Source organism: Phyllostomus hastatus, unplaced genomic scaffold, assembly GCF_019186645.2.
Source record: "Phyllostomus hastatus isolate PE091 unplaced genomic scaffold, TTU_PhHast_1.1 phas_scaffold_397, whole genome shotgun sequence".
NCBI lineage: Eukaryota > Metazoa > Chordata > Mammalia > Chiroptera > Phyllostomidae > Phyllostomus > Phyllostomus hastatus.
Genome location: NW_025334029.1, coordinates 6,417,361 through 6,434,114, shown reverse-complemented (window position 1 = coordinate 6,434,114; position 16,754 = coordinate 6,417,361). Strand labels below are relative to the sequence as shown.

General features: G+C 39.3%; 1 protein-coding gene across 4 annotated transcripts in view; it reads left to right on the top strand.

Annotated features, from left to right (window-relative positions):
• Positions 1–16,754, top strand: part of GABRA3 (gamma-aminobutyric acid type A receptor subunit alpha3) — a 354,529-nt gene that overhangs the window by 288,466 nt on the left and 49,309 nt on the right. For all 4 annotated transcript variants that reach the window (XM_045820553.1, XM_045820551.1, XM_045820552.1 and 1 more), the window contains one exon: positions 8,381–8,533. In XM_045820553.1, coding sequence (XP_045676509.1) covers positions 8,381–8,533 — 153 coding nt within the window. The remainder of the gene's footprint in view (positions 1–8,380; positions 8,534–16,754) is intronic.

The window sequence follows — 16,754 nt, the reverse complement described above, 5'->3', positions numbered from 1 at the left end:
CTTTCCAGCCCCATCTTGCCTGCAAGTTCTCTTTTGAGAAATTAGCTGCCGGAAATTAGCTGGAAACTCCTTTGTAGGTAACTGTCTCTTTTCTACTGCTGCTTCTAAGATTCTCTCCTTATTTTTAATCTTGGCTAATGTAATTATGATGTGCCTTGGTGTGTTCCTCCTTAACTCCAACTTCTTTGGGACTCTCTGAGCTTTCTGGACTTTCTGGAAGTATATTTCCTTTGCCAGATTGGGGAAGTTCTCCTTCATTGTTCAAATAAGTTTTTAATTTGTTGCTCTTCCTCTTCTCCTTCTGGTACCCCTATAATTTGGATGTTGGGATGTTTAAAGATGTCCTGGACGTTCCAAAGCCTCTCCTCATTTTTTTTTTAATTCTTGTTTCTTCATTCTTTTCTGGTTGGATGTTTCTTTCTTCTTTCTGGTCCACACCATTGATTTGAGTCCCAGTTTCCTTCCCATCACTATTGGTTCCCTGTACAGTTTCCTTTATTTCACTTAGCATAGTCTTCATTTTTTCATCTAATTTGCAACCAAATTGAATCAATTCTGTAAGCATCCTGATTACCAGTGTTTAAAACTGTGCATCTGATAGGTTGGTTATGTCTTCATCGCTTAGTTGTATTTTTTGTGGATCTTTGATATGTTCTTTAATTTGGGCCACTTTTTTTTGTCTCCACATGCCTGTTATGTAGTGAGGAGTGGAGCCTTAGGTATTCATCAGGGTGGGGTATCCCACATCACTGCATTGAGATGCTGTATGTGGTGAAGGGGTCTGAGAGGGAACAATGGTGCATGCTCCACTCTCTGCCGGATTTCAGTCACTTCCCCTGCTACCCACAAGCAAAGTGGGCCCTTCTTGTGCTGATTCCTGGGTGAGTGAGTTTGTGTACATTCTAGGACCCTATGGGTCTCTCCAACAAACTCTTTTGTCAGTCTGGGAGTTTCTCCTGCTGCCACCACAACCCCCACAGATGTTTTCAATTAATAGTTTGAGGCTTTATTTCCCCATGCTGGAACCCTGGGTTGAGCAGTCTGTCTTTTTCCCCAGTTGTTCCTCCCAATTTATCTGCACATGAATGTGGGACTGCCCTGTCCACCAGCTGCCGCCTCACCGGGTCCACCAGCTGCTGCCTTACTGGCCAGTTGCAGCCTTGCTCACCCCAATCCACAATCCGCTGTGTCGCTGTGTACACCAGCCACCACCTTGACACGAGTCCTCTCCACCTGGCTGCCCGTCTCCACCCCTTCTACCAGTCTGGATGAATGTGTCTTCTTTAACTCCTTGGTTGTTGGACTTCCGTACAGTTCAATTTTCTGTCACTTCTGGTTGTTTTTTGTTTTTAAATTATCGTTGTCCTTGTTTTGGTTGTCTGAGGAGGCACAGTGTGCCTACCCATGCCTCCATCTTGGCCAGAAGTCCCCTGAGTGCAACATTTTTAGATTTTGCATACGGGGGTGGGGAGAAAATAAAGACAACTGTAATTGATCAACAATAAAATAATTTAAATTAAAAAATAAATAATAATAATAATAATAATAATATGCAGTATTTGTCTTTCTCTGCCTGACTTATTTCACTTAGCATAATGTCCTCCAGATTCATCCATGTTGTCAAAAAAAAATGGCAGGATTTCTTATTTTTCACAGCTGAATAATACTCCATTGTATGTGTGTTTGTGTGTATGTGTGCACACTTATATATGTACACATATATATGAATATATATATTCACATTTTCTTGATCTATTCATCTGTTGACATCCACATAGATTTACATGTTTTGGCTATTATGAATAATGCTGCAATGAACAAATTAACCTGGGGGTACATATATCTCTTCTAGATGCTGATTTTATTTCTTTTGGACATATACGCAGAAGAGGGATGAAAGGTTGTGGTATATGGCAGTTCTATTTTTAATTTTTTTAGGAACCTCCATACTATTTGCCATAATAGCTGAACCAATTTACATTCTCAGTAACAGTGGCAAGGGTTCCCTTTACTCTTGTCATTCTTGTTATTTCTTGTCTTTTTTATAATAGCCATTAGCAGATGTGAGTTCATATCCCCTTGTGGCTTTGATTCGCATTTCCCTGATGATTAGTGATGTTGATGTACCTTTTTATGTATCTGTTGACTATTTGTGTGTTCTTTTTGGAAAAATGTCTATTCAGGTCTTTTGCCTATTTTGAATGGAATTATTTTAGTTTTTTTTTTTTGCTATTGAGTTGTAGGTTTTTATATATTTTCAATAATAATTTCATATCAGACATATGGTTTGCAAATTCTGCAGATTTCCTTTTCATTTTGTGCATTGTTTCCTTTGCTGCATACAAGCTTTTTAGTTTGATATAATCCCATTTGTTCATTTTGGCTTTGTTTGCTTGAGCTTTTTGTGTTGTATCCAAAATTTCATTTTCAAGACCAATGTCAAGAAGATTCTTTCCTATATTTTTTACTAGGAGTTTCATGGTTTTGGATCTTACATTTAAGTGTTTAATCCATTAACTGTTAATTACTGATTATATCACCTTACATGACACTCATATTTCTTCTCAATTCAGTGGGCTATGATGCTCCATTGTTCAGCAGGGCCACTAGGGGGTGTTAGGTGATATCTTATCCTAGTTTTTGATTTGGATTTCCCTGATGGTTAGTGATATTGAGCACCTTTTCATGTGTCTGTTGGCCATTTGTATGTTCTTCGTTGTATGGGGGGACTAGCTGTTTTAAGCTATTGGGCACTCTCACCACACCAGCAGCTTTGGACCATAGACTACCTCACTCATGCTGTACTTTTTTTGGTGGGGCACCCTCAAGCAGCATAACGGGCTGGCCATGGGCTTTTCTAGTGGATGGGGGTACTTTTGCCTGCAGGTTTTGACCCCCAAGAGTCACCCTGTCTATGGAAGTGGATGCTGCCACCCCCAAGCCACATGGCCAAAGGGTTTTAACTCTCATGGGACACCTTGTTGGAGGATATCACCACCCATGGATAGCCTTGTCTGTGAATGAAGTGGGGATATTGCAGCCCCCAGTCCATGCATACAGCAAGATTTGTTCCCCAGGGATTGCCTTGTGGTCACCACCTTCCAGGCTGAGTGGCCTGCTGGTTTTGATCCCTAGGGACCATCTTGTGGAAGGACAGTGGAGTTACCGCCCCCACACTTTGCTAGTAGGTTTTGATACCCAAGGGTTGCCTTCTTGTCAGGTTGGTGTACTCCCACCGTAGGCTGTGTGTCTCAGCATGCTTTGTTCCCAGGTAATTGCCTTGTCTGCTGTAGGTGGGTAGCATTGCCACTTCAAGGCAGAAAAGACAGCAAGTTTTGACTCCCAGGACGCCACTGTGTTGATGGGTAGGGTTGCTGTGTCTGCTGAAAGGCTTCACTGCCACTCCCAGTCTTCATGGCTAGCAGGCTTGAGACCCAGGGATTGCCATTTATAACAACAGCAGAGATGGCACCCCAAGCTGTGCAGCCAGCTTACAATGTTCCCCAGGAATCCATTGATCACCCTGTGGGTAAGTGGGGACACTGCCAACTCCAGACCATGTGGCTAGTGGGTTTTGGTTCCCAAGGATCACTGTGTTGGTGGGCAGGGTCACCTCCACCCGCAGGCTATGTGGCTGGGTTTGACTCCCAGGGGTTGCTGTGCACGTGGCAGTTTCAGCAGTTTGTCTGACATGTTTTGTTCCCAAGGGAATTTGCTTTGTTTGCAATTGGCAGGTTGCCTATCTGCCACCACATAACCAGTGGAGTTTGACTCCCAGGGGTCATTGTGTTGGTGGGTGGCGGTGCCACTTTCCCCAGGCTGGGAATGGATGAGTTTTGTTCTCCAGGGATCACCTTGTTGGAAGGCAGGGTCACTGTGCATGCAGATGGGAGTCATTGCTGCATAGGCAGGGGTTTTTACACTAAGGGATCACCTTGTGCATGGGTGTGGGGGTCATCCCCATCTCCAGGCTATGTAACTACTTTGATTCCCAGAGATTGCCATACAGTTGGACAGAGGGTTTGTCACCTCCATGCTGTACAGCTGGAGGATTTTGATATCCAGGAATCCCTTGTGGGTGGGCAGGGGTGGGTCTTCCATGCCCCCAGTCTTCATGGCCGATTGGTTTTGACCCCAGGGATTACTGTGTTGATGAATAGGAGTGTCAATGACAGGTGTTGTCACCGCCAAGAGGGTTTGCAAACAGCTGGTTTTGACCCCAGGGATCATATTGTCGGTGGACAGAGGAGCTGCGGGTCATGTGGACAGTTTTTTTTTTTAATGATTTTATTGGGGTGACATTAGTTAATCAAATGTATACAGGTTTCAGGTGTACACTTCTGTAATACATCGTCTGTATATTATGTTGTGTGTTCACTACCCCAAGTCAAGTCTCCTTCCATCACCATTTTTGCCCCCTTTATCTGATTCTACCATCTCAACCCCATTTTCCCTCTGGTAATCACCATACTGTTGTCTGTGTCCATGGGTTTTATTTTCCTTGCTTAGTCCTATCGCCATTTTGATTCCCAGGGATGCCATGGGTTGCTGGGTGAGTATACCACCACTATTAGGCTGTACATCTGACAGGTTTTAACTACAAGAGGTCACTCTTTGACCACATCAAGACACCAGGGAGTGTGACCTATTTGATTGGCCCACCACCATTGGGCGAGGTGTCTGCTGGAGTTTTGCTGTTGGCCAGAGCTGTGCTGTTGGGTGGGGCCTCTGTTTGTACTTATCTGGTTGCCAGAGCTGCAGGCTGCTGTCAGAGGTTGGGTTTCTAACTATGCAAGGCCGACTGCTGGACTCTGATCAGAAGAGATTGATGACAGGGACTTGGTACCACCGACAAATCTGTGAACTGATGGCTGTAAGTTCCTCCACCCCTCTCTTCTTTGTTCTTAGCTGGCCACAAGTGGTTTATCATTGCTGCTTTCCCTAGTGTTCCCCGTGAAGCAAGATAGAAGTAGATCTGCAAAGGGATGCCCCCAAATGCTAGACATCCATATCTGTCATGCGTTCTCCTTTTCCCACTAGATAAACTGTAGACCCAGCTTACAATCCCCCTAGGTGCTTACACAGCCTGGTCTGAGGAAGGGAAGAAGGCAGCAAAGTGAACCACTTCCCTTGCCCTTTTAATTCTAATGTGGCTTTGCTTTACGCTCCAAAAGGGCACTTCTGCCTTATGTCCTGGTTCTAGGATGTTCAAAATGGCATTCTTGTCTGTGGATAGTTGCTAATGCATATTTTTATGATTGGGTACTAGAGCTGGGAGGTCTTATTCCACCATCTTTCTGATGTCAGTCATCTTCTTCACTTCTTTGGAAGAGACAGAATGACAGAAATTGAAAGAAAAAAAAGGGTATAAAAGGTGAGGATAGAATAAAATGCATCTAGTTATTTAAAACAATGCCCTGGCTGGTGTGGCTCAGTGGATTGAGTACCAGCCTCAAACCAAAGGGTCACCAGTTTGACTCCTGGTTAGGACACATGCCTGGGTAGCAGGCCAGGTCCCCAGTAAGGGTGCTCGAGAGGCAACCGCACATCAATGTTTCCTTCTCTTTCTCCCTCCTTTCCCCCCTCTCTAAAAATAAAATAAATTAGAAAAATAAAACAAATGGATAATTTGATGAACTTTTGCAAAGTTAACTTGCTTGTCCTTTCATATCTATAGAATATAACTAATTCATGGATAATATTTACTGTATATTTTATATATTAAGTATTTAAGATGATGAGATATGATCAATAGATATGCGTTTAGAGGTGTGAGACCAAGATGGGGAAGGGAGAAAATTTTCCAAGCTAATGAAAGTCCTACTGTCATTTAAAATAAATCCTCAGTAGAGAAAGACAGTAAAAGAAAAGACAAGGGGAGAAAAGAATAAAAATGGACAAAGACAAGAAAGAAGTGGAGAGAGAAAAGGAGAGAGTTGGAGGCAATGGGAAACAAAGACACAAATAAAAAGATTGAAAAAGAAGCAGAGAGAAAAATGTCTAAGTTATTATGAAGAACACATTCCATAATTTTGTTTGAAAATCGTTAGCTAAATTAAAAATAAGCCTAATTATATTTTTGTGTTCACATAAAGAAGGTAGATTGTGAATACACACAAAATATGTATTGTATGTTGAGCTTTGGATAGCCAGATGGTGCTTCCTTGACTTAGGTACAAGGAAATAAGTTGGGGTAGGAAAGTGAGAAATTGCTTCGTTTGGAAGATCTGCCAAAACCAAATGTGGATGGAGGAGAAAAGGTGAAAAATAAGAACTTCTAATAAGAATTGTAGGAGAGCAGTCAGATTGCATGGATCTTTGGAAACCACTTAGAAGAATTTGGCTTTTACTCTTTCAGTGATGGAAGTTGAACAGAAGAGAGACCAAATCTGACTTATGTGTTAATAGGATCATTTTGGCTAATGTGCAAAAAATGCATTAAAGAGAGCAAGAATAAAAACAAAACCAGTTAGAAAGCTATTACAGTACTCTAGTGTCTTAGACCATAGTGGTAATTGGTGGAGGTGGTAAGAAGTGGTCAAATTATGGATATACAGTATTTGAAAAGAGAACTGTCAGGGTTTACTAATTGATTGGTTACCTGTGTTTGTGTGCATGTGCACACATGGAGGCATATACAAGGGAAGGAGAAGGAAACAGAAGTTAATGATGATGCTAACTTTTTGAAGAATTTTATTTTGGCTTGTGCCCCTGGGGTCTACCATTTACTGAGGTGGGGAAACATCTGTTGGGGGAGCCAGTTGGACGGGGTGGGAGGTGGGAGAATAAAAGCTATGATTTGGACATCATAGGTCAAGACACCTATTAGATTCCCAAGTGGTGAAGTCTGATAGGTAATTGAATACATAGGTCTAGAGTCTTGTAGGGAACCATAGGCCTGTGTATCAAAGTACAACAAACTAGGTAGATTAAAACAATGAAATGTATCCCCCCCCCTCATTTTTGGAGGCTAGAACTCTGAAACAAAGGTATTGGCAAGGTTGGTTCCTTTTGGAGGTTCTGAAGGAGAATCTATTCTATACCTCTTTCTCCTAAATTTCTGAAGGTTGCTGGCAATATTTGGCATTCCATGCCTTGTGATTTATCACTCCAATCTCTGCCTCTGTCATCACATGTCATCACACATCACCTTGCGTGTGTCTGTCTTTATAAGAGTATCAGTCATAATAGGTTACAGCCCATCATACTCTAATATGACCTCATCTTAACAAATTATATCTACAACAACCCTATTTCTCAAGAAGGTCACATTCTGAGGTATTCAAGGTTAGGACTTTGCCATACTGTTTCCAGGAAATATAATTCAACCCATAACAAGTAGGAAGCTTAGTTGAAAGATATACATTGGGGAGTTATCAGAGTTTAAAGTATTATTTAAAGACACAGACTGAGAAGGTAAATGCAGTGAATGAGACAGAAAAGAGTAAAATAATGAGTCCTGGCATACTCAAGTGTTCAGAAATTTAAAAGAACCAGCAATGAAGATTGGAGAGGTAATGAAGTAGAAGGGAAACCAGAAGAACATCATGGTTTAGAAATTCAATGAAGAGAGTCATTCCAGGAGGATGGAGTGCTCAACTGTGTAAAATGCTTCTGACAAATCCAGAAAGAGTGATTAACTACTAGATTTAACAATAAGGGGTAATTAGTACCTTCCTTACAGGGTTGTTGGGAGGCTATAAAGTAAATACTTCAAGGACACTCAAAGTTGTTTGGCACATAGTAAAATCTTAGTAAGTTTTCACTCTTATTTTGGAGTGAGCTTATGTAGGCCAGCCTATATTCTGCTATGAGAACTTGTTGGTTGTGACCCAAATAAATCCATTTGAATCCATTTGAATAGTGGTTAGAAAGCATAAACTGTGGAGCCAACACATTTTTTCCTTGAATTTGGGCTCCACTACTTACTAACTGGGTAACCTTGTGAAGTTGCCCAGTCTCTCTTTGCTTCAGTTTATTAACCCATAAAGTGAGGATAACAATAGTACCTACCTTATAGGGTTATTGTCAAGATTAAATATTTTAAAGATGTAAAAATTCTAGAAGACTGCTAATAATATAGCAAATGCTGTAGAAGAGATGATTTCTTATTAAATTTATTTAAATGAGGATGCCAATTTATTTGAATAACTTTATATCAAAATCACTCTGAACAAATTCTGTTGGTACACTGTTAGTATATATTTTCACCAAAAAAGTCCCTCACTACTTCATGAGATCTGGTTTTGTGGACTTGGGAGATGCCAAGAAGTCTTGTTTTGAATATAAGGTTGAGGAGCTTTGTGAACTGAATTGGAGCCCACCTTGATCCAACAATATTTGTTTGGCTACATCCTACCTAATGTTAATCTCTCTCCAGGAGAATATGTCGTCATGACAACCCACTTTCATCTCAAGCGAAAAATTGGCTACTTTGTGATCCAGACCTACTTGCCATGTATCATGACTGTCATTCTGTCACAAGTGTCTTTCTGGCTCAACAGAGAGTCTGTTCCTGCCCGCACGGTCTTTGGTGAGTGTTGTTTTATGGAGAATAAGGGGGAGAACTTTCCAAAGTTTTAATGATGGGCACTCAGAGCAGGTGTGAGGAAGGTAGAAGAACCACTACTAGAAATGATGGGAGCAACACCTGAACCCAGCATCATTATCATTGGATCCTGGTATTTCATGCAACTAAATTCTTAACAAGAAAGTAGGAATAAGAGGAGTGTTGGAGTAGTAAGGTTACTGAAATGCTTCTGTCTCAGTAAGGTTTGCTCCAGGAGCTGGGGAAGATTGGAGAGTTTAGAAAGAAAGAGAAAATTAGTGGGCAGAGCTCAAGGAGGGAAAGGGTGGGAAACTAAGCTGACAACAGATAGGAGGATTTGGGGCATTTTTATAACCCATATTTTTGTATGCACATCTAACTTTGTTGCTTCTTCTCTAGCTTTTTTGAAAGTATAGATGATCTGGTATTTAGTAAAGCCTACACAGAGTTTAAAGAGTTTTTCAATAGTATCCACAATTGGAAACATTTTCTTAAGTGTGAAATTACTGATGTCTAGGGAGAGACTTGTATACCTATAGTTCTTTTCCCTGGGAAACTTACAGCATATAAAACATTTTCTGTCTATTTTTTTGAGTGTAAGTTTTTTAGGAGATAAATATCAATTAACTCTTTTAGCTTACTAACTATCCTCCATGGCATGGTGGCTATGAGTCATATACTTGAATTTGCATACCCACATAGAAAGCCAATATTTCCTACAAATATTCTGAAGCAATATTGTGCAGATAAATAGTAAATGATATTTCAGAAATAAGCAGCATTTTAGGTCATGTAGAGGAAGAAATAGCAGTTGAGAGAGAGAGAAAATAGCCTATAAAATGGGAAAAAGAAAAATAAACAAGCATATATTATCATGAAAGTCAAGAGAAGACAAGTGTTCCAAGAAGCTGGGAATAATAACCTGGGGTGAATTCTAATGTGTGTTTAGGTAAGATGCAGACAGAAGCTGTCTGTTGGGTATAGTGATATGCTTGGTTGTTAGGATTTTGAAAAGAAAAGTTTGAGTGAAGTGGAGGCAGAAGAATCTATACGGAGTAGATTCAAGATGCCCATTTTTGAAAATATAACAAACTAGATACCCAGAAAAATCTTTCTTTATGAAATCCTAGAAAAGCTAGTTAAAACTGAGAAAACATTTTTTAAAATATATGAGCTCATAAAAAGTTAGAGGAAACACTCAGGGACCCAAATAGTATAAGGAACTGAAAACCAGAGTGTTAATTACATGAGCTGATACTACTGTAGCAGAAAGAAGAGTGGATGAACTACTAGTTTTGGTAAATAAGAGTTTGAGTTTTAAGGTTACAGAAGAAAAGCTTTGAGCCTGAGTGAAATTAAGGGATATCATTAAGACTGTGGTAGGATGATTAATGATCCACAAAGACAGCCCTGTCCTAATCCCTGGAATTTGTGAGTGTTACCTTATGTAGCAAAACAGACTACAGATGTGAACTAAATTAAGGATCTTGAGATGGGGAAATTATCCTGGATTATCTAGATAGGCCCTAAATGCCATCACAAGTATTCTTATAAGAGTGAGGCAGAGGGATGCTTGACTACCATGCAGAAGGCAATGAGATGAAGGAAACAGGAGAGATTTGAAGATGCTATGCTGTTGGCTTTGAAAGAGGAGGAGGGGGCTCATGAACCAAGTAGTTAAGACTTAGAAACTGGAAAAAGCAACAGATTATCCCTCCAGACCCTCCAGAAGGAATGAAACCCTGTTGACCCTTCAACTTTAACCCAGAAAAAGTGACTTCTGACTTCTGATGTCCAGAACTGTAAGACCACTTAACCACTAAATTTAAATTTAAACCACTAAATTTGTGGTAATTAGTTAACAGCAGCCATAAGAAACAAATACAAGAATTTGTCCCATAAATCAAATACAATGGAAGGGTTATGCCCTCAATACCAAAGAGCACTAGAAAAATTCAGTAATCAATGCATGGAGAGAAAAAGGAAGCATATCTGTTTTGGCATAGGTTCTCTAAAATGCAGGATTTCTTAAGAATTTATTATTTTCACTCAAACATGGCCTCATATGAGTTTAGAGTTTATATTTACACTAACTAAATTGATGAGAATCTCCAAGATAAAACATTAATTTAAAAAGTCATTGTAGATTTTTTATGGAATAATAAAGAGCCAAGAATAGCCAATATCCTCCTACATAAGAACAGAGTAGGGGGACTTGCCCTGCAAAATGTCAAAAATTATTTAAAAACTATAGTAATTAAGGAAATGTGTTACTGGCACAAGGTAAAAAGAAAAATAAATAAATAAAATACCATAGAGAGAGTAAAAGTAGATTCATGTATATGAAAATTTAATTTATGACAGAGATGGCATTGCAGAGAATTAATTTCAGATTGATCATGGTCTTAAATATAAAAGCTAAAAATATAATGCTCTTAGAACTAAATAGAAGACAATATCTTTGCAACCTTTGGAAGGCAAAAATTCCTTAGTGCACAAGAAAGCAATAATAGTGAAGAAAAATAATTAGTTGGACTTCATTGAAATTAAAAATGTTGACTCATCAAATCATAACATTAAAGAAATAAAAAGGCAGGGACTTCCGGCAAGATGGAGGCATAGGTGGATGCACCGTACCTCTATGCACAACCAAGATTAGAACAACAACAATTTAGAGGCAGAATAACACCCAGAACTGATAGAGAATTTATCTGAATGGAAGTCGGACAGCCAAGGAATTGAAGTAGACCCGTTCATCCAGACTGGTAGGAGGGGCAGAGACAAGCAGCCAGGCGCGGGTTGCAGGATGGGTCACGGTGCGGAGATCGGAGAGTAGTGGGCACATAAGGCAACCGGGAGGGAGAGCATAAGGCATTCAGGGCACACAAGATCGCAGCGGGTCGATCCTGTGTACACGAGCAGCAGCTGGCGGACCCAGTGAGGCAGCGATTGTGGACTGAGACAGAGCGCACAGCCCAGGATCCCAGGGAAGGGACTGTGGTCCTAGGAGAAAGAAGCTACCACCATAGTTCCCTCCCACCCCCACCACGCCCCCGCCTCTGCCCCTGCCCCCATATACAATGTCACAATCTAGCGACTGGGGTGCCCAGCCCCGGTGAACAACTAAGGCTCCGCCCCTCACTGTAACTGGAGCAACCAGACCCCCCTCCCAAAAAAAAGAGAGAGAGAGAGACAAGTTTCAAACAGAAAAACAGATCAATGCCCCAGGGCTCATCCTTTTGAGCGACCAAGAGATAGCCAATCTATCAGATGCACAGTTCAAAACACTGGTGATCAGGAAACTCACAGAATTGGTTGATTTTGGGTGCAAATTACATGAAAAAATGCAGGTTACCATAAAAGAGATGAAGGAAGATGCACGGAGAACCAATAGTGCTGGGAAGGAAACTGGGACTCACAACAATAGAGTGGACCAGAAGGAAGAAAAAAACAATCAAACAGGGAAGAATGAATAAATAAGAATTCAAAAAAAGAGGAGAAGCTTAGAAACCTCCAGGACATCTTTAAACATTCCAACATCCGAATTATAGGGATACCAGAAGGGGAAAAGGAAAAGCAACAGATTGAACACATATTTGAACAAATAATAAAGAAGAACTTCCCCATTCTGGCAAAGGAAATTGACTTCCAGAAAATCCAGGAAGCTCAGAGAGCCCCAAAGAAGTTGGACCCAAGAAGAAACACACCAAGGCACATCATAATGACATTAGCCAAGGTAAAAATGAAGGAGAGAATCCTAGAAGCAGCAAGAGATAAGGGGACAGTAACCTACCAAGGAGTTGCCATCAGACTGTCAGCTGATTTCTCAAAAGAGACCTTACAGGCAAGAAGGGGCTGGAAAGAAATATTCCAAGTCATGAAAGACAAGGACCTATATCCCAGATTACTCTCTCCAGCAAAGCTTTCATTTAGAATGGAAGGGCAGATAAAGTGCTTCTCAGATAAGGTCAAGCTAAAGGAGTTCATCATTACTAAGCCCTTATTTTATGAAATGTTAAGGGGACTTATCTAAGAAAAGAAGATAAAGAAAAAACATGTATGGTAAAAGGACAGCAAACTCACAATTATGAACAACCACACCTAAAGCAAAACCAAAAGAAACTAAGCAAACAGCTAGAACAAGAACAGAACCACAGAAATGGAGATCACATGGAGGGTGAGCAACAGGGGAGTGGGAGGAGGAGGGGGGAAGAAGGTACAGAGAATAAGTAGCATAGATTGTAGGAAGGAAATAGATGGGGAGGGTAAAAATAGTATGGGAAATGTAGAAGCTAAAGAACTTATAAGTATGACACATGGACATGACTAAAGGGGGGTATAAGGGTGGGAGAGGATGTACAGAGGGGAGTGAAAGGGGAAAATGGGACAACTGTAATAGCATAATCAATAAAATATATTAAAAAAAAGTTTACGGCAGAGAAAAAAAAAAAGAAATATCCAGAATAGGCAAGTCTATGGAGGCAGAAAGTGGATCACTGGTTGCCTGGGGCTTAGGGGTAATGGCGGAGTAGGGGTGGTAACTGACGAGTGCAGGGTTTCCTGCTGAGGCGATAGGGTGTTCTAATATGGCTGTGCTGATGTTGCCCGTGTCTGCTAACATACTGAAAACCAATGAGTCATGTATTGTGAATGGGTGAATTGTGAAGTATGTAAATGATATCTCAATAAAGCTATTATAAAAAACTAAAAAAAAAAATCAAAAGGCAAACCATAAACTGGAAGAATATATTTTATATGTATCCAGATCTGACAAAGCATCTATTCCACAAATATAAAGAGCTCCTTCAATTAAATAATAAAATACAAAGAATCCAGTTTTAAAAATTGGAAAAAGACACTTCACCAATAAAATGTATAAATGCATATAAGCTTATGAAAATATACTTAGTCATTTTATATGGGAAATGGAAAGTAAAACCACATGGATATATCACTTCATAAATACTGAATAGCTAAAATTAAAAACACTAACAATTCCAAATATTTGTGAGGTTGAGGGGCAATTAAAACTCTCACACTGTTGGTGAGTATGTAAACTACTTAAGAAAAGGTGTTTGGCTGCTTCTTATAAAGTAATTAGTACACTTATCCTAAAATGTAGGTATTTCACTCCTAGGTATATACCCAAATGAAATGAAAATATATATCCACAAAATGCTTATACAAGGGTGTTCATAACAGCATTGTTTATAACAGTTTGAAACCAGAAAACATCCAAATGAACATCTACCAGTGAATGGGTGAATATATTGTGGGATATTCATCCAGTGTATCAATGATCATTGATTCACATAACATGATAGATGAATCTGAAAACAATGTCAAACTAAGAAGACAGACACTAAATAGTATTATAAAATACATGGTTTTATTTATATGAAATTCCCAAACAGGTAAAATTAAGGTATAGTGTTAGAGACCAAACTGAGGTAGTGCTTTGGGATAATGGATTGACTGAAAATGGGCATAAGGGAATTTGTTGTGTGGATGCTATTTTATATCTTATTGGGGTAGTAATTACAGAGTTTGTGTACACTTCCCCCAAATACTTTGAAATGCACAAAATTTTTATACTATATAAATTAAAATCTAACTTTTAAGACTTTTTAATTTTTTAATTTTATTATTTTTATACATTTTTAAAATTTTATTTTAATCATTGTTAAAGTACAGTTTTCTGCCTTTTACTTCCATTCCAGCCCACCCACACATACCTCCCCATTCCCTCCCATTACCAACCCCCCTCCCACCAGTTTTAGTCCATGTGTCCTTTACATTTGTTCCTGTAAACCCTTCCCATTCTCCCTGAAATTCCCTCTTCTCTCACCTTTGGTCACTGTCAGCCTGTCCTCTATTTCAGTGTCTTTGACTATATTTGCTTGTTTCTTTGTTTTTTTGTTTAGGTTCCTGTTAAAGGTAAGATCATATGGTATTTGTCTTTCACTGTCTGGCTTATTTCTCTCAGCATAATGCTTTCCAGCTCCATCCATGCTGTTGAGAAGGGTAGGAGCTCCTTCTTTCTTTCTGCTGCATAGAATTCCATTGTGTAAATGTACCATAGCTTTTTGGTCCATTCATTTACTGATGGGCATCTTGGTTGCTTCCAGCACTTAGCTATTGTAAATTGTGCTGCTATGAACATTGGGGTGCAAAGGTTCTTTTGTATTGGTGTTTCAGGGTTCTTAGGATATAATCCCAGCAATGGAATTGCTGGGTCAATTGGCAGATGCATTTTTAGTTTTCTGAGAACAATTCCACACTGTTTTCCATACTGGTTGTACCAGTCTACAACCCCACCGACACTGCACTAGGGTCCCTTTTTCTCCACAAACTCTCCAACACTTGTTGTTTGTTGCTTTGCTTATGATGGCCATTCTGACTGGTGTGAAGTGGTATCTCATTGTGGTTTTAATTTGCATCTCTCTGATAGCTAGTGATATTGAGCATCTTTTCATGTGTCTCTGTATCCTCTGTATGTCCTCCTTGGAGAAGTGTCTGTTCAAGTCCTTTGCCCATTTTTTAACTGGGTTGCTTGTCTTCAAAGACATAGAACAAACACTTCAAATATTTATATTGAACCATGAATGACCTTGAATAGCTGCTGCAGTTTTGAGAAAGAAGAGTAAAGTAGGAGGGATCACAATACCTGACACTAAACTATACTACAAGGCCACTGTAATCAAAACAGCCTGGTACTGGCATAAGAACAGGCACATGGACCAATGGAACAGAACAGAAAGCCCAGAAATAAACCCAAGTCTCTATGGTCAATTAATATTTGACAAAGCAGGAGCAACATAAAATGGAATAAAAATAGCCTCTTCAACAAATGGTGTTGGGAGAACTGGACAACTACATGCAAAAAAATGAAACTCGAGCACCAATTTACACCTTATGAAAAAATAAATTCAAGGTGGATAAAAGACTTAAATATAAACTGTGACACCATTAAATTCCTAGAGGAGAACATAGGTGGGAAAATCTCAGATATTTCACGCAGAAACTTTTTTACTGACATGTCCCCTAGGGCAAGGGACATAAAGGAAAGAATAAACAAATGGGACCTCATCAAAATAAAAAGGTTCTGCACAGCTAAAGAAAAGAATATCAAAATAAAAAGAGAACCAACTGTATTGGAAAACATATTTGCAAATGATACCTCAGACAAGGGTTTAATCTCCAAAATATATAAAGAACTTACACGACTCCACTCTAAGAAGACAAGCAACTCAATTAAAATCTAATTTAAAAATACATGTGTACTGGTACTACAGATATTTGAGATATTTAAACTTTCAAATAGCTATGATGAATATGTTCAACAAGATGAAAGAAACATGAGGATTCCACCATGTAAGTGGTGTGTGGGGAGGGAGCATGCATGAGAGACCAAGCACATTGGAAATGCTAAACTGGAAAATAGACAAAACTCAGTCAGTGGTTTAGATACTGTTGAAGAAAATATCTAGAGTGAAACCTAGAAAGTAAAAAATGTATAAAATATATAAGAGATAAGCAATATGTGATTTATTGAGAAGGTCTAACATAGAGTCATTGGAATCCTAAAAGGAGGGACATGAGACAACAGTAAAGAAGGAGTTTTTGAAGATATAATGACTGAATGCTCTCCAAGCCTGATGAAGGCCATAAAGGCACAATTAAAAGAAGCCCTATGAAACTGAGTAGGATAAATTTTAAAAACATACATATAGAGCCACAATATAGTAAAATTTATAAAAACAAAAACCAAAGAGAAAAAATTTAAAAGTTAGCCTGGAAAATAAAGTACATTACCTTTAAAGACATATAGCAAATACAGTATCAGCTGACTTCAACAGAAATAATAAAGATTTTCAGACAAAAAAAAACAGACACTAAAAATTCATTATCATCAAACCCTCACTAAAGGGACATCTTCAAACAAAAACAAAATTGTCCCAGAAAGAAGGCTTAAGATACATTTAAAAAGAATGAAAATAGTAGCCCTGCCCCCATGGTCAGCCACTGCACTGTGGTTTCTCTCTATTCGTTGCCTTACCTTTCTGGAAGTTCAAATTTTGAGATCAGGTTGTAGGCTGGATTTTTTTCTCCTAAGGACCCTTTTCTTGCTCTGCAATGGCCAGATTAAATATGTAGGAGAAGGGGAAGATGGCAGCAAGATAGGTGAGAGGAGAGTTCAATTCTC